Source organism: Corvus moneduloides, chromosome Z (assembly GCF_009650955.1).
Source record: "Corvus moneduloides isolate bCorMon1 chromosome Z, bCorMon1.pri, whole genome shotgun sequence".
Classification (NCBI taxonomy): domain Eukaryota; kingdom Metazoa; phylum Chordata; class Aves; order Passeriformes; family Corvidae; genus Corvus; species Corvus moneduloides.
Window position 1 is genome coordinate 48,401,034 of NC_045511.1, and position 22,552 is coordinate 48,423,585.

General features: G+C 39.1%; 1 protein-coding gene across 1 annotated transcript in view; it reads right to left on the reverse strand.

The window, feature by feature from the left end:
• The window catches only part of PRDM6 (PR/SET domain 6), a 77,484-nt gene that overhangs the window by 48,489 nt on the left and 6,443 nt on the right, over positions 1 to 22,552 (reverse strand). The window contains exon 3 of the mRNA XM_032097376.1: positions 18,173 to 18,480. Coding sequence (XP_031953267.1) covers positions 18,173 to 18,480 — 308 coding nt within the window. The remainder of the gene's footprint in view (positions 1 to 18,172; positions 18,481 to 22,552) is intronic.

The following is a 22,552-nucleotide window of genomic DNA, read 5'->3' on the forward strand; positions in this document are numbered from 1 at the left end:
AAACTACTGTGTTGGTGAAGCTTTTCAGACACATGCTCAAAAGTAAAAACAAACAAACAAACAAACAAATAAATAAATAAATAAAAGTGTTCCCCTTCCACTCAATTTTAATTTCAAGACTTGACAGGCTGGGATGTCTCAAGTCATCTTATGGAAGCATTGAGATAGTATGTGGTGGCAAGAATATGAGAATGTCTGGAGCATGACAAGAATGGGATAGCACTGCTTGAACTGCAGCAAAATCTTGATGTAACAAACGACAGCATAAAATAGTAAAGCCTGGTGAGTCTAACTATTTCAGCCTTTTCAAATGAAAGAGAAAAAGTCTTTACTTAAGACAAGAGGCTCTAATTCCTCCACTGGGAGAAGGGCCAAGGGAAGACATAGTTTCCACATGGAAGATGCAGTGGCTCCAAAGAGTCCATCACTCCATGTCAGAACCGGGTTGAACTAGGAGGGCAGGTGGGATTCTAGTAAAGCAGCTGTGGCTCCCCTTGCTGACCTTTTCTCTCCAATAACACCATGCCAGATCACCCAGCAGGCCCTGTGTAAACACAGCCTTGTCCCGTGGTACACATGACCATCTTCTGAGCTCTCCAAAGGCAGAGGTCTTTGCAGGTCTTTTTCTTAGCAGTGCAGAAATCATTGCTGTCAAAATCAGGTCTTTGGGATGCAAACCATAATCAATCTTGTACAAAACAAAGTACCAACTCAGCCTTCCAGCAAAGTCTAATTAAAAGACTTAATCAAAGAGAAAATCATCCTGGTGCTTGCATAAGTATAAACTAACAGGAACTGAACTACAGGAGACAGTACAGCGTATCTACACAGGCAGTCAGAAAAACGATTGTGTGAAACTATGTAACAGTGTCATCTAGTGACTCTTGCCATAATCTTATTACCCAGACAGTGCAAAGAGCTGCAGGAAAGGCCAATTTTTACCCTGCTGAAGTGAGTTGTGCCCATACTCTCTACTGACACTTGGCATTCAGCTATGACAAGACTTCACAAGCAAACCGAGAGCATGCACACACAAATATGACATTTGCAAACAATTGTCTGGTTAGTGCACAGATATCCTTAACTCTGTGTGTGGAAATCCTAGTGGAATGCCAATGCTAGGAATGGTATAGGTCCTGTCTTGTGTCAGGGAAAGCATCTGTCATGATGGTGCTGAAATACGGCCCATGATTTTACCACCTAGTGAGACTCCTTTGAACTCAGTCCTTTATGTAATCTGCAGGGCACTTTGTAAGGTCCTGCAGACCACCAGTGAGCCATGGACAGCAGTTTAGTAGCCTGTGGTGAAAGCAGTCACAGCTACGAGCAAGCAATTTGGTTGTCTTCTTTTTCCTTTTTAACATCTGACCCTAACACCAAGGACTACCCTGGGAGTGTTCACAGGCAGGCCGGGTGGGGCTTTTGACCAGCCTGGTCTAGTGGGAGGTGTGCCTGCCTATGGCAGAGGGGTTGGAACCAGAGGGTCTTTAAGGTCCCTCAAGAACCAAACCATCCTATGATTATGTCTCAATAACCAGTGACTAAATCCCGTCCTTATTTCTAAGCACATTCACTGAATGTGAACTAATCTGCCCGTAAGGCTCGTGAGAGCCCTTTAGCATGACACTAGAGTGTTGTTTCTTTGGTTCTTCCTTTTTTCATTCTTCTTGCCTGTAAGACTGCTTCCCACACAAGCAAGCACATAACAAAGACCATTAATAAAAATGAAAAAGCTTAACTAATATATTGGATTCCTTCCTTTTTAGAGTTATGAAGTTCTTCACAAAGTGCAATACTTGCCAAAGAATACAGTTAAAGGCATGAACATTTTGTTATATTTCCATCATAATTAATTAAACTGTCAGAAACACTGTCCAAAGAGCATTCACTCTGACAAACTTGGAAAATCTGGAAAATGTAATGCAAGTGTGACGCTTGTCTATAATTCATGCTCCAGTTTACAGGGGTGTTAACTGCAGTGCAACTTTTATTACCTGTTTGTAAATAAAAATAAAATAGAGTAAAATGCAGTTTAAGTGAATTGGATTTTTTTTCAGAGACTTTAATTTTCAAATCATATTCACCTCCTTCCTTTGCTTTACACTGTACTGCTTAGTGCTTTAAATGATATACATCAAAACTTAATGTAACATTCAAGAAAATTAAGAAGAAGTTTTGTCATTGGTTTAATAATTATTTTTTCTGATTCTGCTGTAAGCTTAATATGTGAAATTAAATTCAACACACAAAAAAATTTAAAAAAGGGTTGTCATCTGTGTTCAGATTTTCTTACTTGAAGTTTGTACTTACCATGCAGCTGAAGCATCTAGGGCATCATAATAATAGCTCAGAGCAACAGGCAAATTGGGACACCTTTTTTCTTCTTAGGGCATTTAAATCTTCTGTTTGGTTTAATCACCAAGTTCTGCTCAGAGCCCTGATCACTAATTCGGGTGCTTTCAGATGTCAAGCCTTGCTAACCTGTGAATGCCACTTAATGTGTCACACCCAGGCACCCTGAAAGGATGTATCCAGGCTAGCAATGCTGAAAACTCACCTATACTGTGCCATGCAGGTGAAATAGCTCATTTAGTAATAACTCAGCTCAACACCACACTGTAGAAAGTAGATATAACCCTAGTGACCAAAGGGCACTAACATCTGATGACCATGCATGTGGTTTTGGTGATACCAGCTCATCTCTCTCTGTGGAAGCGTCTGTACACAGCAACCTCACAACTAGTTCTAAATTCATTGCTGGCAATCCAAGAGAGAATAAATTTAAAACAAAACATGGGATGGGGGAAAGACAGAGGAAGATGTTTCCAGTAATGCTTTTAGAGCAAGGTTAAGGCAAATTGAAGGAATAAGGAGGAAAAAAGAAGGTTCCAGATATGTGAAGGAGTTTCTTGGCTTTCATTTTGAAACAAAGTTACAAGCACTTGGCTTTGCCAGAAAAGTCTTAGAAATCTATACCACAAAAGAAGAAAAGGAAAAAACCTAGCAGTATTTCAGCTCAAAAAAGTCCTGAACCTCCTTTCTGTGCTATGAATAAAAGAACAGTCTGCTCTGCTTCCTTTCTCAGACCTGATCCAAGGGGCAGCTTACTGAGGGACCCCAGGGCCCTGGAATAAGCTGCCATCAAAGCCGAACTGGCACAGCCTGTTGCCTTTAGGAAATCTCAAGATATCACAAGCTGTTCTCAGGTCCCGCTTCTCAAGGGGAACAGGAGGGCCAACACTACCACTTCCTTAGTGCAGCATCTCAGTGCAGCTCATGTCCAGCTGTGACCTGGTGTTTCTCATCCACAACATTGCTGACCCCTCCTTTCTCACAGTGCCTAGATCCATTTCTTCATTCCTTCCCCTCCTCCTCCCTTTATCCACCTATTCTTTCTTTTTCACCTTCACACCATCTTCTTTCTCAGACTTTTCATCTCACCTCCACTCTGCATTCCAAATACATATTATATATATATATACACACATACATATATACATGTATGTATGTATTTCAACACTCCTTTCTGAAACAGTGAAGCATTTGGATGCCTCAACAATTTGGCAACTTGCACACAACAAACCCAAGAAAACAGGGTATTTTTTGTTGCCTTGAAACTCATCTTCTTTATCTGCCCTCTTCCATTATTTCCTTTAGAGCACCAAAATGACCATGAGCTAGATTTATGCTGGGACATGAATTATATATTTATCAGGCAGGTGACCCCAAGGTGCTGAAAAAAGCAAGCATTAAAAAGGTAAGATGGAAAGAGATTCTTCTATAGTAAGTTGCCTTAGCTCTTAGCCCACTTTATTGGAATAAAATGTAATAACAGTGCAATGAAGTTGAGAGAATGCTCTGGAATTCTTCAGCAAATGAATTTCGGGTCTAATTTCACACAGGTAACACCCTCAATATAGCAACACTTGGAATAAGCAAGGCATATCTGTGAGAACCACTAGACTGAAATGATTGAATTTTAGACAGTACTTTTTCTTTGTAACTGCAAGGAAAAATCAAACACATATGAATGATGTTCAAAGAAATAAAGCTAAATTTACAAAGCTAATTCTGACTTAGAATACATACAGCAAAATAGTGCAAGGTTTTGTATGTACTGCTGTATAGACTCATTAGTTAAAAAAATATATTTAATAAGTGGCAAGCCCAAATGAAAAATTTTATGTGGTACTGAATACCCACCCAAGTAGCTAAATCAATTCCTTTCTGTTTAATTTTGCTATTTGTTTTTCTATCTGAGCTGCCAATTTTCTAACATATTAGGGAAGAAGTAGGAAAGTCTTTTTGATTGATAACAAGTTCAGATTTTTGTGTCAGATCAGTAGAGATTTTTTTTTTCAAAGTAAGAATTTCGTATGTTGCTTTTACGTTCTTAGACAATTATTCTACAAAAATTATTTAAATGCTCTTTTTTTAGCTGCTTTGACAAGAACACCAAAACAGTTCACATCACCCTTGACCTGCAGGGTGTACATCATCTTGTCAACATATAAACAAACACATGATGGGCTGAATTTTAATAGATTCTGTAAATATCAAGATCCAATTCATCAAAAGGTTTGCCAAAGTGACAGCTGTGGGGGTTGCAGTATACGGTTGCATGTCCATTCAGTGTTCTTGCAATAGGATCACTGCAACAAAACTCAGAGCTACTGTTGCTATTTCTTCCACTTTTATTTTTTTTCTGGAGCTCTGGGTTAAGCTGCAGTCTGTATATGCCACTTCATGTATAAGAGAAATATGCAGAGCTCCGGGCAGAGCTACAGGGACAGCTTTTACAATAATCCCTCTCCTCTCTCCCCTTCTTTATCAGACAATTCCTCTGATGTGCTGCACTCTGTCATAAAAGGAGGCTGAGAGGAATTTATAAGCACAGAAACTCTTACTTGGGAGAGGAGCAGAGCTCAGTTTTGATAAGGATTACACAGACACAGTAACTTTTCTTGGTTGGCTTCATAGCTTTATGAATTTCAAAGCTAGAAGAAACTGTAAGATCATCTGCTCCAGACTATACTTCATGGGCCATTGACTTCTGCACAGAAAAAGACACAGAAGAAAGGGAGAGGACCAGTACACGCTTGAGGACTGAGTGACATGAGTACCTGATACCCCTATAATGCCAGGGAATTTTAAGGGAGTTAATGCTCTGAGGCCCAGAGAAAGCCAGGACAGCCACACCTGAAGCTGTAGAGATTGTGACTGCAAGGACACTGTCAGTCAGCCTAGGGCACAAATGTACTGGCTGTGAAATGAAAGACTAACACCTCACACCCCTGCCCCTGATCCTGATGCCATGGTGATTTTTTGACTTTTCTTTTATACCCCTGTTATACCTTTTTTTAGCTTTTGTATTCTTAGTGCTTTTTGCCTACATTCTTGGACTTGTTTGTTCAGCTAGAAGACTAAACATCTTAGAAGCTTCGTAGCCAGGGATCAGTGTGCCCCAGACCCCAAGGTCCTCTCCAGAACACATTCTGTAAACCAAGATAGAACCATCCAGGGGAAGGTTCCTTGGGGAGGGGGGCTCATTCAAGCCTCTCACTGGGGAATCTTTGATAGATACACTAATTAGTAAAGACCTATAATGTTATACCAGATCTTTTGAGGGTGGACATTGCAGTGTGCATTTCAGTGCATTCCACCTGGACGTAGCGTACCTAAGGATCCTTAAAATAAATACAGAGGTAAAACCCTTTTTTTCCTTCTAACCGTGTTTGATTCTTGATTTTAAGACCCGGAAAAGGCATCAACCCCAGTCCCTGCCACAATTCTCTGGCTCCCAAAAAAGCCACAGAGAAACCGGAATCTACCTGGGCAGCTGAGGGAAGACGTAGACAGTCTTGCTCTCCTTGTGTATGGCCTGGGAGGTAAAGATTTTGGAGTTTCACAGGCCGTGAAGGCAAAGGCTGAGATTGTTGAACTCAAAGATGCACAGCTTGACACATCTAATGACCTTTTAAAAGTCAAAGGTGCCAGACTCTTTTAGGAAGATACTCATATGTTTTACTGCTAAATGTATTTACCTTCCTCTTTTGAGATGCATTTTGTCTAACTTCAGCTTCTAGCCATGGTATTTTGTTTATCACGTCTCATCCATTAAATAGAAAATCCCTTCTGCCAGGTTGGATTTTCTTTTACATATGTAACTGTCTAAACCAAGAAGTCAAATCAACTCTAACCTCTTCTGTAATGAAGGCAATACATCACGCTCCATTAAGAACTAAATTCAAAGACTTTTTTTTCCCGGAAGCTGATCACCTCCACAGCCACCTTGTAGTCTTTTACCACAGTACTCTGGTTGTGGTCTCTAGACACAAGGTAGCTTTTCAAAGACATTTCAGTCATATGATACTAGTCATATTATACAATTTATAGCTGCCATGACCCTTTGCTGGAGAGTTAAATGCCGTAATGCTCATGGGCAACTCAAACATAAATTCCTATGCTCATGCACAAAGCCAAATTCTCTCTCCTCAGCCCCTGGTGCCTTTCCAACAGACTCCTCCAGGACAAAAACTTTAAGAGACTGATGTATGAATTTAAAATATTTGTCTCTCTTTGAAACTCTTAGCATTTTTGGTTTTGCTTGAATGGAAAGTTACATTGGAGCCTTTTTACTAACTAGCAGATATAAGCAACATGAAACACAGAATGAAAATACCTAAAAAAATCCTGCAATCTGACAGCGGGGCAAAGCTCTGAAGTCCTCATTCTTCATACTTTCTGTAAGCTCCTCAACTCCACCAGCTCCCAACAAAGTTTAAAGGAATAAATGAAATCTCGGAATTTTCAGTGATATGTGCTTAAACACTCAGGCTTCCATTGGTACTCTTTATAGTTGTCATGCACTCAAGAGAAGAGTCTTCTAACCCAATTGGTTGTAGTTAGGCACAGCAACAGATTTTTGGTTTGCTTTGCTTTAAATATTGAAGTTTACTTGGAGTTCTCATGGCCTTAATGTGAAACCATTCGACTTTGACCCATAAGATTTGTGAGCAGTTTGAGCTAATGTTAGAACTGACTCGGAGCGTGTGTATGTGCAAAACTGCCCTAGTATAAAGCACGCAAGACCTCCTCTGGCATTTGCAGCTGCGTCATTTGTTCTTGATTGACTTAATCAAGAGTAGCTTGATTGCACTGACTGAGTAGCCCAGTCAGTGTTACTGGTAGGATAAATCCCCTGAACCTGTAAGTGGAAGACTAAATGATCTTTCATTTTTCAGAAAGTCTAGTAAGGTGTTGGTCAAATAATCACAATTTTTTTTCCCAACAGGCACAGAGCAGAGTCATGTCAGGTCCAGCTCGCTCTTATCATAATAAACACTGTCTGGGCACACATAAGACAATTACCCTTTCTAGGACTTGCTCCTTGGGCATGGCACTCTGTTAGCAGACCCACTCACACATGTCTTAGGTCCACAGCAAGCTTCTGTCTGGTCAGTTTAGACCAGAGACAAAGAAGCTGGTGCCCAGGTGTGCCTGCCCATGGTCCACCCTTGGTGTGGTACCATAGTGCTGAGGACACTAAAAGATCTTTAAGAAAAGCCTTGCATGCTCAAGTATATTCATGAAGCTATCTTTTATAGTACTTGCAAGTTTTGAAACCTTGACCTAGATAAAATATTTAAATTCATCCGCAAGAGGGTGGGAAAAATCCCGAGCAGAACATGTGGGTGAAAGTCACTAATTCTGAGTGCTATCATTTTTTTAATGTTTTGCCTCTGACTTTGTGTTGGGATATCCACTACTTACCATCAGACAGCACCAGCACAAAAACTGAGTAACAGATCAGCAGTGCAATGCTCATGAGACAAGTCTAGCCTGGTTCATGAGTGCTAAAATTACCTGTAATCTTTGAGAACAAAGAGAAGGAATAGCAGTGATCTTCAACAAGACTCATAGTCTGAGAAAGCCCTGGCTCCTTCTCCAAACTCGTTGGCACTACTCTGCCTTGTTCTCCTATTCTCCATCTTCAATCACATTGTTTTAGCTGCCTGTTGTCCCAGTTTTTCCTGTAATCTAAAGGTCTGTTTTTTCAGCCTATATAGATACTTGCATTTCTGGAAAAAAAGATATCTGACCATCTGAATTTTATGTTGAGACATTCAAAGGGTGTGAAGGACGGAGAAATTCAGTCAGACTTTCAGTCTGTGGCAATCTGATCCTTGCATGCTGAACTACAACGTCTTTCTTATATAAAAACTTCTCAACATTAATTCTGATAAATATTTGCCGGATAACTTAGTATCAAGTTGCAATGAATGGCTGTCGCATTTTAATAAAGCAATGGAATTAACAGTAGAAATATTAATGTACATCCAGACCAGCTTTGCTTTTGAAAGAGAAAACTTTTTTCCACATTTAATGTCGGATGACAGCTAGAATAGTTGCTCTCAACAGTCAGCCTACTGGTTGTTATTATTTATTCTTCAAATAAATCAAATCATCTTCCCCACAGAACGAAAAAGTCAAAATGTTCCCTTTGTAGGAAGCCCTAAGATAAAAGCATATCTTTTTGCACAAAATTCACAAGAATGATTTTTAATGCCAGATTTTTACAGTAACAAATAATAAAATAAATAAGAATTTAATAAAAATTTTAAACTAAAAACTAGAAATTAGTGAAACGAAAGTAAGAAAAGCTAAAAATGAGTAAAACAGATACAATGGTGATCTGTACCTTCACTAAGTTGGCTATAATCATAAATTATTGCTAAGAAAATGAATTGCCTTGTCTTAACTATCACTGTAGCCAGCTGTTTTCTCTGCAGATGCAGCAGCAATGTTAAATTCTTGATGTTTTCATCTCTTAAAACAGATTAATGAAAGCCAAACGTGGCAGAGAAAGGAGCATTTCTCCTAACCTGCCTACTGACCAGTGTCTGGGTGCACTACAGGAGCAGTGCTCTGCTCAGCTTCAGAGAGGGCAGGAGGCACTGCACAAACTTCTTCAGTGGCTATCCTTGTTATTTCAAATCGTGATTGATAGCATCCTGAGAGGCACTGCTAACTATTTCTGATCATAAATACAGCCACTGTGACATGCAGGCCATAGAGTGTAAATGATTAGTGTAAAGTGTAATATGTGGACCTGTGAGATTTCAGAAGAGATAAGCAATAATGTGGAAGAAATATAAATTAAGAATGAAGGATTAAGGAGATTAAGACACTACCAAAGCCTTTAAAGTGATCCAAAATGGCAGTTACTATATCTTTGAAGGAGAGACCATCTGATTTGGCTTGGCAGCAAACTATAAAATTGCACACAAATTAGCCTTTCAAAAGTAAAAGAAAAATCAGTTTCAGACAATGAGATAAAACTTCTGCAACATTATTGCCTCTGGGTCATGTCACTTTTGTATAATCTGGGCATGAAAATTAACATCTTATTGAATAAACAAAAACTCACAAAGGTTAAGAAAAGAGACAGACAAATATGGTCTTTGGAAGAAAGGGAGGCTACAGACCTCAGCCTGACCTTCAGCCATCTTTTGTTGGGAATGGCAGACCCCAAGGTCAAACAGCTACTCAGCCAGAGTTACAGTCTGAGCCCACCCAGGCTCAGATATATAGCCTTCTCTAATGCAGGCTCTGCCATATGGTGGGCTACAGGCACTCCTGAGCCCAGGCTGTGTGGTTTCTGCTGAAGAGTTCCCACCGCTCAAAATTCACCAAAACCCTAGACTGGGGACGTGTTAGTACCATCCAGGAGAACCCAGCAAAAAGGTTACTATTCCTAAAATACAACCTCTTATTCCAAGTAAATTGAACGTGATCGTGGTCTGATCAGAACAGAGAATGAAACGCAGATGAGACAACACTGATGCAAAAATTTGATCATCAATATTTTTTTCCTAGACATTTTAATGATCAGTGTGTGTTCTAAGGAAATGACAATGTTCATCTTCGTTTTGCTTATTTTTGTGGTAAAATTTCATCAGAAACTGAGCTTTCTAAACTCATTGCCTGACTTTTAAACATGCTGAAAGACATACAACAAATTAAATTCTACAGTGTTGGTCCATGAACAACAGAAGAGATTCAGTTGGGTGAAAAGCTTTGGTCCCCACAGGAATACAAGACCTCAGGAGGAAAAATGCCAGCATCAGGGCATGGTATCTAACAATACACAGGATTGGGTCCATGGAAAAGAGAACACTGCTGAAAACACAGCTGAGGTCCCAGCTTGGTACACTTTGACAACTGCCCCAAAGAGTTACAACAGCTTCAAGTGATATTTCTAAGTTTGTGTAAATTTTTGTCCATTTCTGTTAGAACTGGTACAGTTTGCACTACTACACAGCCACTGGCAGCTCCCTTTCTTCACAGCTAAATATTGTCTTTAGGTCAAATGAATGCATTTATACAAGGGTCCCTATACATTTACTGACATACTGCTGCTATAGACAGCAGCAGACAATATGCAGGTGGTTCTGCCAATCTGAAAGAACCACTCACCTATCTTTGAAAAAAAGATTTAAGAATTGTGATTACACTGGTACTGTGCTATTCAGTCATGGCTGAACACCTCATTAAATCAAAGCTCCTAGTGACATCAGTGGCTGTCTTGTCTAGGCAAGGACTGATTAACAGCTGCAGGACATCAGCCTTGGAAACTCACAATATGCATATGATACAGAATAGTTTGTTGCCAGCTACAACTGGACCTCATGTACAGTTTGAAAAAGAATCTCTGAAATCATCTGCATTTTAAGGTTTAACATTAATAGGTTTTTACGATGGACATTGTTTATTTCCACGCAAGTAGAAAGCACTGTGGTTTTGTGGTTGGTGGCTAGCATTTTGTGGCTTTATTGCATTTGTTTTAATATAGGAAAACTTCTAGAGCACATTTGTTTTGTGACATAATGTCTTGATTGTGTCTTGCAGAAATAATTGACCCAAATCAAGTTACTGTACACTATATCTATTGGTTAATTAGAACTTTAGGATGCAACAAATAAAACACACTATTGACTTTTAAATCTTCAATCAAATAAATATTTACAGCTGCAATTTGCCAAAATTATTTACCTTTCAATAACAGATCACAAAAAGTATATGTGCTACAGATTCAAGTGAATGCCTTGGCTGTCAAGAAACAAATTACAAACAGAAGAAAAAATAATTGTTCCGGCTATCATTACAGGCTGTAAATAGCTGATGTAGTTCTACTTTAAAGATGTGTGATCTTCTACATTGGTAGACTTTTTCAATGCATAATTGACCTTGAGATGGAGAATAACCTCACAGCAGAGTGGCTTTTCTTTTAGGAAACAATGAGTACAGATATTAGAGGATGTGCCTGTTGTCAATGATCATTGCTGAAATCTGCCTATACCACACTGGGACAATCAATTTTGTAAATGATTGCAATAATCAAGGAAATTGCCTAATTTATAAATCCTGGCATACAGCATTTTAATGGATTTCTACATTTTAATGCTGATGTTTTCAAAGCCAAATGAATTGTTGTCCAAGCTGTCACTACACAAAATGATAAAAACATTCAGTCTTGTGGGTAACTACATCTCATGGATATTTAGACCATCAGGTACATAATCACTCATTAGTGAAACCTGTGATAGTTTCCAGTTACAAGCCAATGGCAAAAAAAGCCACATTTTCATTATGAAAAAGCCTTCTGGGAACTGAGGACTAAAAACTGGTGAGAATTACTGAAATAAGACACTAAAAAACTTCCTAGCATCCTTTGTCCAGGTAAGACAGCCTACTGTTTTACCCCTGCACCTTTTTTTCCATCGGTAAAAAAAAGAGTAATTTTATTTCTATAAGTAAAAGGCTGGTCTAACAACTTTTTGACCATGGATTCTGTCAGCACAGACATTGCTCAAACGGAAGGAGAACAAAAGCAGGACATGCTGCCATGGTTATGGCTGGTGGGTAATTCTACCTAAACCACCCTCCAACTCACTCTCTGCTCTCAAGCTGGTTCTGCAGACGTAGTCATACGTGGATTGCTATTCTCAGTTAAACCCTAAGCAATTGATTTCAGCCAATAGTGGGCTGGCAGTGCTTTACTTACTGCTCAATCTCACTAACCTGACATTTATGGTGTACTGATTGGCCTATGTCAGTGGTGGTGGTTGTAAATTCACTTTGAAAAGCTTTGTGTTAACAGCCTTCAACCAGGCTCCGAGACGAGTATGAGCAGGCAAGCTGACACTTGCTCGACCTCCTGCCCTTATTACAGTGAGTAAATCAGGCTTTGAGCCATTAGGCTGGAGCCCGAGGCCTACGCAAAAAGGATTGACATGACTAAAGGTCAACCTCTGTCACACATGTGTAACAATTTGGATAATGGAATTCTGTAACTTATCTGGAAAAGGTGCCAAATGTGTGGAGGGAAGGTATAGCCTGGGCTGAATTTTCCAGCTTTTATGTTTACCGATTACTTAAAAGTCTGCACTTTAAAGTCCATGTCCATTTGCTACCACGGAATCTGGGGGACCAACACGCCTAGAGCAGTGACTGAGGCAGTTCTGCAGAACACTGAGTATCATCACCACCTGGAAAGGCACATAGCACTGCTTCGCTTTGTCAAATCTGTCATAAACACATTATGGGCATCAGGCACACAACACACTTTGGATATTTGTATAGGTCATTTAAGTACTGCCTTTATTTACCAATTCTGAATCAAAAGTCAGTAGAAAGAATTAACTGTTAATGGTATCGTAATTTAATTGCAATTGCAGGCCTTACAAACTAGCCTCATCCAATAGTAGAAATTACCTTTATAATTAATTAAATAAAAAGTTCAAATGTTTCTATAACACTGGTGCCTAGTCAGCAATGCAGAAAGGTAGTGGTCAAATAAGGATGGAATTGAGCTTTTATATTTATTTGTGTTCCCCTTCATTATTTTTGCATATTACATAACGAAATCTCCAAGGTGAGATTATGTGCCATGGAAAAACAGATAGTCCCTGCATGATCTAGCAATTTAGAAAATATTTTTTTTTCTGGGAATAGTGTGTGTCCAGACGCATGCATGTTCCATGCAGTCCACGGAATTACTGTTTTCAGTAACACTGTTCAAATTCTGGGGCTGTATCCAACTCCAAACACCAAAGTTTATTCCAAACTTCACTTTGTTCAATAGGAAGAGAATCTGTCTCCATGCCAAACTCAATTTATTTTGTAGCACGTGTGCTTAGGCTTATTTATCTGCTCAGGCATAAAATAGTGTAGATGGAAAGAACATACCAAAGACATGGAGATACATGGAGATATATGACGATAATGCATGAGAAAGTCTTGTAAAAGTCACAAGTCTTCTACAAGAAACACCAAGGTTTAGTTTAGCTTTTCTAATAACAAGAATTATAAAGTACCTTCCACACTTGGGATCACAGTAACTTTTGATGGACCTTAAGAAAGGAATTTGTAACTTACAGAAGTTACCTGCAAAAATGGGTTGGTAGGTGATAGAGAAATACTAATGATAGATGGCTGCTTTGTAGATGCTTAGGGCAGTTTTCTTCTAAGGTACACAAATGAAGGAAGCTGTGGCACTGAATGTTTTCTTACTGAGCTTACAGCTTAGCATGTTACTGACCACAACATCAGCAATATTTTCCCACAGTACAGGAACGTAAAATCCATGTAAAAATAAAAACTATTGGGCTTTTTCAATGGAAAATAAATGCAAGGGTCATACATCACACAAAACCCTCAGAAATGGCAAAACAAGAAAATAACAGAATGGCACCAGCTGTTACTCTGAATAATTTAAGATACAATAGTAAAGTAACTAAGGAGGTTTTTCAAGACAAAATTACTTGAATTTTAGGAACATGACAAATTTAAAACAGAGCTGACAAGCAGTCTGGAATACTAGATGACAGATTGCTGAGAAACATAATTTTCACTTTAATAGAACGACAGCATGCACATAATTCTATCCCCCAGTGCTTTTCTGTAACAGCAAAATTAGTCCAAAACTGCAGCCTCGAGAATCTGAATACAAATCTATCACCATAACTGGAATGAGTGCTTCATTTGAAGGGTGAGGATTCACTGTGCATATTAATTTGTTCAGAAATGTCCAGTATAGCTGCATGGGCCCTGGCCAGCATGCATCCCAGCAAAATGCTTTTCTTGGTCCAGATGAAGGCAAAGCCAATGTTTTCTTTTACTGCAGTTGAGATGCAAGAAGGCCAATAAGTACCCATATGGTACTTTATTAAGATGACATCCACACTTTCTTATGCCAGGTCATTCGGCGGGCGGGGAGGGGAAAGGAAGCAGGGGAAGAGGGGGAGTTTTTTAGGGGGAAAATAAATTACACAGGTTTAGCATATTGTATTTACTAATGAACACCCTGATACATATATGTTTTTTTTAATATTTATGTTTAGTATTTATGTTTATGTTTATGCTTATGCTTATGCTTATGTTTATACATATAATTTTTCTCATCCCTGAAAAAAAAAGTTGCATATGATGAAGCATTACTTCCAAAAATGCTAAATTTCGATTGAGTAAAGTTGAAATGAAGTGAAATAATATATTAGACATTCTTCAGCTATTTCAAGAAAAGAAAATAACTATTTGACCTCTCATGGAGGAAAAAAAAAAGAGACAGCAAACTCTTTATCAGGCACATGAAGAACAGGAAACTATAAGACTGTATCCTTTGATACGTCTGTCAGTAGAAGTTTTTTCATCTAAGCTGCATTTGCAGGGAAAAGATCATTTACAAATTAGCTGTTTCCAGAATTCACAGTTTAAAGTTTGGAGCCTGAAAAACTTTGACTACTAAAACGAATATGCCTTTTAAACTTCTGTGTTTTATTCTAATAGAAATTAAGTGTGTATCATATACATTCCTTAAGTCTACTCTTATTAAATTTTGATGTTAAACAGAAAGGGGAAACCATGTGCAACTAGATTAATTTATCTCCAGGGAGTAAGGACACATTAATAATTGAGATAATGTTTTCATATATGTTGGAATCAAGTGTGCCTTTCCACTTCTTTATTAGAAAACACATTAGCGGAAAATTATCTCATTCTCATCAGTAAGACCTAATTGCTTAGAAAGTCTCTGTTTTCTTTGCAATAACAAAAGGATTATTCTCTCTACTTCAAAATAAAAAAAGGGATCAGAAATATTATCAAGCACTGCTGGAATAAATGCCTGTATGACCAAAGAGAGTGTTTACTTAATACACCCAGTCCTGTTTTTGTTTTAAACAAATCAGAGTTTATTGTATTTTTATAAAATACAAGCAAACTCTAGTTATAGAAGTGGGCCAAAGGGGAAGAAAAAAAGCACTACAACTGAAAATGACTAATATTTTTGGCTTTCTGAAAGACTGATCTTTCTGTAAGTTATAAAAAATTATCTTGGCTGATTGTGAGAGAACTCTATAATTTCCCATGAACACCCATAGGTGTCAAGGCCTGTTGTGAGGTAATGGAATGGTATGTAATTTACTCTGAGTCGTTGTACATTATGCTGTGTGGATTACATACAAAGCAAACATCGAGTGCATGGTGGGAACACTTGTGCAGACAGACTGAAGCATATTTCCATAGCATTGAACCATACATCAAATGCAGTGCTTCTGATGTTTCCCACAACAAAGAGTATAAAAAAAAAAAAAGAGCCACCAAAACAATAACTATGCTTAAAAGCATTTGCAATAGCCCTTCTATTTGTCTGGTGTACACTGAAAACAAAGAACTGTAAACTAAAAAAAATATTTATCAACTTTACAGTGTTGAGAGTAAAATATTAAAATGCTATTTGCGATAATAAAAGAGTGAAGTTTTCTCCATAAGGTCCATCAAGACCTAAAGCTGAACAGCTGATTTTTAGACAGACTTGCATTTGCAGCTGTCTGGAAAATATTGGCGGAAGAGAATTGACTGAAGTTACAACTTTATAAAGGGACTGTGATGAGGCATTTCTTTATCATTTACAGTGATTTAATCCACACTCCTATATCATGTAGACTAAATGAATACAAACTATTCAGATATACACTTTCATTTGCTTTTATTTATTTTCATAGACTAAGTTTTGTAACATCACACACACTTCCTGATTACTTTCTTTTACTATATTTTTCTTTATTAAACATTGGTTTTCTGATAAATAAAGCATGCCAAATTGAATGATAAAGCAAATGAGAAACAGCAAAATTTTAGCTGGAGCTCGGAGTATGTGTCTCTTTGATAACAGTTTTTGTCATTAACAGAAATAATTCAAGACCATGAGCTGCGCAGCAACACATTAATATTAAATTAAATTTAATTCCTATTTTTAAGATAATTCAATTAAAATATCACTCATTTTGCTAGACAACAGGAAATCTGTGTTGTGTGTTAAGAGCACAAGAGTAATCCCACACAAAAACTCAGCTGACAACCACTCATGGACTGAATCTGGCACAAAATATAGTACTGGGTTTTTATTTTTTCCTTAATATCTTTCTGGTTTTTGCTTTTAATTTTTTTTTTAAAAAAGCCCTAGCTTCTTTCATTGCTTCAAATTGTTTTAAGTTAACCTGAAATATGACCAAAAATTCTCACTTACTTAAAAAGATATTGTCAAGATTTGCAACTAGCATAAAACTAATTCATAATTTTTAAAAAAAAGTAATTGATAATGTAAATATTTATGGAAAAAAATATCTGACTCTATTTGTTTTATCTAAATTTCAGTATTTTATGTAATTTGTGGATCTGGCAATCTCATTTTACAATTATATATTCTGTTAATTAGAATAGTCTAGACCATACTACCCTTCTTAATAATTAGAGCCTTCAACATCATTATGAAGTGTCACATTAAAAATGTTTGATTAGTAACATATCCCAAAATACTCTCATTACAATCACTGGGCTTTGGTAGGAACAGATTTAAATCCAAATTATCAATATCTGCTACGTAAGAAAAATTCCATCTCCACTGGAGGCAGCAGCAAAACTCCCAATCATTGCAATTTATCCAGTCCTACTGATCACATTCAGGTGTGTTTTGAGACTGATCTTTTTAATGTGAAAATCTCCTTCTTGCCACAATTACTTTTTTGCATAAATACCTTGAGACAAAGACCCTGATGTATTATTTATTATTTGTTTGCATGTAGGAAAAGCACAGGAGCTCCGACTCTTCCACACCCCCAAATATCTTTCAAAGATCCATTCACTTTCACTGTACACACACTGAAGACAGCAGAAACACTATTTGCGTCTTCATGGATTCCTTATATTCTGAAGACTTGGATTTGATCTGGATGAGCAAATACCACCCTCAGATCTATGGGCATATTTCTACTGACTGCCTGTAGCACTTAGTCTCGAGTCAAGCAGGGATTGCAGCTACAGAGGATGACACAGAACTAAAAAATTACTCCTTCCAGTACAAACCAAAGAAGAAATGAATGGCAAAATACTAGGAAGAGAGTAAGATGTTTCCGACACACAGGGATTATAGGTTTTCCCTTAGAGATATCACTGTTACCCTCTCTAAGACAGTGACAAATAATTAAAAAAAAAATCTTGAGGTGTCTGAAAGTGGCTTTCACATAAAAGTACTGGAAACATTGTTAGGGGAATGCACAGTTGGTGCAGGACCAGAGCTGAACTAAACTGAATAAGCACTAACTCCTTCACTGCGCAAAGAGCCAGGCTGCAGAGTAGGGTCCTGTGGTCATTTCAGCAGCTTTTTTGGACTGGCTGGGGCCACAGCGATGGTGCAGCACTCCATCTCAACCCACATGTGCTACTCTAAAGTGATACTGCAAGTGCTATGACCTGAGAGCTCCATCAGCTCTTGTAACTCAGGTCAAAACGTAGAAAGTACCAGGTGTTGTAAAAGCTTCAGCCTTCTCTAGTCAAGTCTCTCTACCCCACATTACAGCACCTGCAAAAGTCAGCTCTTCTTCTGCAAACAAATTGGAGCTCTGTGGTGTCCACTGGTCTCCTGGCTACTTTTGGTGCAGCAAGTCTTTTGCTTGCACTGGCTACCTTTTCAAACCTGCTAGCTCAGTTTATTTGAATTCTGGGTTTGTTTGCTTATTTTCATGGCTAGTTACGGTACTAGTACTGTATACAACTACACATTTACTTCAAAATGATCAAATTTGACACAGAAGGAAAGATGATAACTTACTTCCCAGAGATGCTGAGTGTTCCTGATGGCACCTGCTTGAACCTTCTCTGGCAAGAGCAAAATTCCTTGGAAGGGCCCAATCCAGGTGCCCTGCTGGATCCGTTGTGCCGCACAAATGCCATAGGCCAGGCCAGGCACTGTGCTGGTGCACAGACACACTTCCCGGGGCAGGTCCCGGAGCCACTCCGGGATCTCGGGCGGAGGGGCCGCCGCGGCCACGCTGCTGGTGCCCACCAGCCGGCGCAGGGAGTGCAGGGGCCCATGCATGGGGCACTCGCCGTTGCGGTTATCAGCACACATGTCACACCCTGAGGGACAAAGAGGGAAAAACACTATCAGTACGGTGCTGCTGGCCACCACCATCACCACTGCCACAGGCCACATCACACAGATTCCTACGCTTTTCCTGTCATCTCATGGCAGTCCAGCACTCCTGCACACTGTGCCCTTTGTGTGTTGCTCAGGCTGGTTTCTCAAATCTTAGCAAAGCCCTAAACAAGAAATTCCAAAGGCTGAGCAAAAATCCTGCAGACAATTTGCAAGCCTGGTGTATTCACAAACCTGCCAAGACTCATTCACTTTAACAATATTTTTTAAGATGAATTTTTTGACTAATATAAATAGCCTAGTTAAACCATCCCAGTGTGTTTCAGTAAGACATTTTAAAACACAGTCATAGCGCCTTACAAGTCCCTCTCAATTGCCTTACCACAGCTCAGCCCAAGGGCTTAATTGGAACAAGATTTAATTTAATCCTTATTTTCAATGAACATTCACTCTGCTTTTTACATTAACATGTGTGTGCATGCCTGTCTGTTTGGAAAATAAAATAAATAAACCAGAACCTCATGAATGACAAATTGGAGCCTGCATGCACATTTACTTTCCTAAAGACAAATCTAATCTTAAAACTGAAATTATGTAGCAAATATTACTGGTTCCTAGCACATATTTGAATTTTTTTTTATTGAATGAGAACTCATGCTCTTTGCCTATTACATGTAACTCAAGCTAGGTAAAAAAACAAAACAGCATGTATGGGTTTGTGAGCAATTCCTGTGAAAAAGATCAGTTTTTAAAAGTGTTGATTTCCCTAACTGTCATTAATAACGGATGATGTGTCTCTATTTTGGGAAGATCCTACCATGACTTTTCTTTTCTGACCAAAGAAAATTTTGGTGAAATGTTTCCACTGCATGCTATTCCACACACCACGAATGTACATCTTCCAGGAAAATGTTTCCTGTTCAAGAAATTAATTTCTCTGAAGATATGCTGAGTTAACATAACAATGAATCTCTTGAAATAAGTTACCATCTTCTTCACATTTCATTTTTGTAGCACAATAAAGGTTTTCATATAAATTTAATCCAGAAATACAAAGAAAAAACCAATAATTATGGCATAGTACTCTGGTAGCAAATCCTACGTCTTTCTCCTAATAATTTTATTTACCACTCCTTATAGAAACAGAGCACAGCATTCACTACAGAAGTAGGAGTTTCTTGGTGTATGCCACAGATTCAGACTTGCTAGATTGCCTGTAACCACAGTTTCAATTCTCAGGGGGCCTGACTCAGATGCTCTTCTTTCCAAAGTGGATGTACTGTGTATTAAGTAGGCCTCTTTCCTAGAGATCCTTCAAAGGAAAACCCTCCCCTCATTTCAGCAAAAGCTGCTAAAGGATAATAAAAGATGCATCTTCAAATTATGGCTTCTGTGTGTATTCTCCAGTTTTAGACGCCCTACATAAACATTATTTCCTGTCATCCTCTTTCAAATTTTACCATAAAAAAGTGGTGCATTCAGCAACATGGAAATATTAGTAAGTTACATGCAGAAGCCAATTTCCCTCAAAATCATTGCACCTTTGGGTCTTGGAGAAAACGCATGTCTCCACCCGGTGCTCGTCTGTCCGAGTTCCCTGCCCGCAGCATCGGTGACAGATCTTAGCAGAAAGCAAGAAGACAAGCCCTGAGTTGTGCATTAGTCTGGCGGGTGCCCCTGCAGAAGGGCTGCGCACGAAACTGGCTCCAAGCCATCCATCCCTGACAGGTCCGCGCAGGAGACGGGAGGGAGAGGAGCGCCGGCCGGCACGGCAGGACAAAGCCACCTAGTGGGGACCGCGCTTACGTCGGCAGGAGCACGACTTTGGCGGGAGGATGCAATTTCGCCTTGCCCTAAGGACGTAATAATCCCTGCCGCAAAACGACTTCTGTCGGGCTAAACCGCAACTGCAGAGCGGGTTTGCTCCTCAACCGCATCAGTTAGAGGTGGATGGAGGATGGGATTTGCAGGACTCCGGGGAAGACATTCCTGGCGAGTCCCAAGAGAAGATTATCATGCAACAGATATTCCTACAACCGTTCTGAGGCATGATGAATAAAAGGCCTCAAGTATATGCTGGGGGGTGGGGGCAGGGGGAGGATTTCTTGGAGATTTTTTGTTATTATTTCCACAGCTAATTTGGAAAGTGAGGTATTACCACAGCATCTTTTCTTCCCTTTCCTCTTCAAAACCAGTCAAGAAATCCTGTGGTTTTGGCATACCCAAAGATGTTAGGGGCAGCACTGTGGTTTGGCACTGGAGGTCACATAGGAACAGATCTCAAACAGGAAAAGGGAAGAAAAAACCCCAAACAACAAAAAACCAAACCCACAATCCAAAACAATTTGGCAAGTGATACACTCTAAACAGATTATGGCTGAACTCTATGATCTACAGTTGGACTTGATGACTTCACAGATACTTTCCAACACAAATTGTTCTATGATTCTATAAAATCTGGCGTCTACCCATGCAAGTTAGAAAGAAAACCTCTTACAGGAAAATAGAGGGCTTAAAGAAATGATGTCTAACCATGACGTCAATTAGCACCCAGAGTAGACCCTTGAATTCTACCTGTTTGCACTGCTTTAGGGTTTTCTAGATGTGCAACTCTCCTCACAACTAGCTGATTACAATGGCTTTCTTAGAGGAACTGTATCTCTGGAGAAATTTACATTAAACATGCTAAAGTATCTTCATTACTCCAGTCAGACAATTTCAGTGACAAGTTCCAGCATCCTACCACCGGACATATATAACTTTTCATGCACAAAAATCTGAGTTCATGCCTAGAACAAGAATTTCTTAACTTCATCCTGACAATATGTGTGCATGAGTGTGGGTTAAACATTTTATTTCTACATTTCCAAGAAAAAGAAACGAAGAAATTGACAAGGAGTATAAACAAACCCTGTGTCACTGTCATTTACTCTTACAGAAAGTCACACATGGTGATATTTATTTTCCGCTGTCCAAAAACAGTGGTAATGTCTTAATGCTTGGCAGTCACAGTATCTGATCCCCTGCTGTGTTCCTTTCCCTTTGTCCTGCCAAAGCTGAAAATTTGGAAAATGGAACATCTTCTGAAACTGTGTTGGCTAATGGCTTGTTGATGAGAAGGGAGGAATCTGTCTTTAATATTAAGCAGTACTGAAATTCTTCTTAGTTTCATGCTTTATACATTTAACTTTAGTTGTTATATAATTGTACAAATAAAATCTTAAAAAATTCTCATAAATGTTATAAGGAGTGGAAGCCATCCTAGGTATATTTTACCATGGCTAGAGTAAAAATCTACTGAGCATCTTTTGCTCTTCTGTGACTAACTTTCATGTAATATGTGGAAGCATCCATTTAAGGACCATCACTTTAAGCAGTGGATTCCTTTGCCTCAGAGGACAATGGAAGGATTTCCTTCATATGAGATTGGGAAAAAAATCAAGAACTGCAAGACTTGCACGCTATCCCGCCTCACAGCAGGATCAACAGCATAATCTTCATGTGTACTGCAGAGTACAATGTGACACACTGCACCAATGTGCCTAATAAGACATGGAAAAGAAGCGGGGGCTTGAGAGGGAGTGTTGTCCAGTGAAATCACTGGAGTCTCCAAACTGGATGGTGGCCATTATGACCCATGCTGGTGTGGGGAGTTCACGTGAAAGTGATGCTTGTACAAGTGTGAAATTTCCAGAGGATGACCACACAGGGCAACAAGGAGAGACACACTGTGCCCTTCCTCCAGTTTAGCCTCCAAGAGGAGCTGTGTGTGAGTACAGGCCTTCTCCAAGGACAGCTGAAATGGATACTTCCACTGTCTGTAACAGCATCAGTCAAGTCCCCAGTCAAGTAAAGAAGAAGTAAGGAATGTGAGAAAATTGGAGGACTTGCTGAAAATGGAAAAAAAAAGGAGGACTGCAGCCAGGGCAGAGTATGTCCTGATAAAATCCAGAGATCTAGAAGGCAAAGCCATTGGGAATACTCCATTGCAGGCCCAGATACAGCCAAACACCTTGGAAGGAGATCAGTTTCTTACTTTATACCTTCTTATTC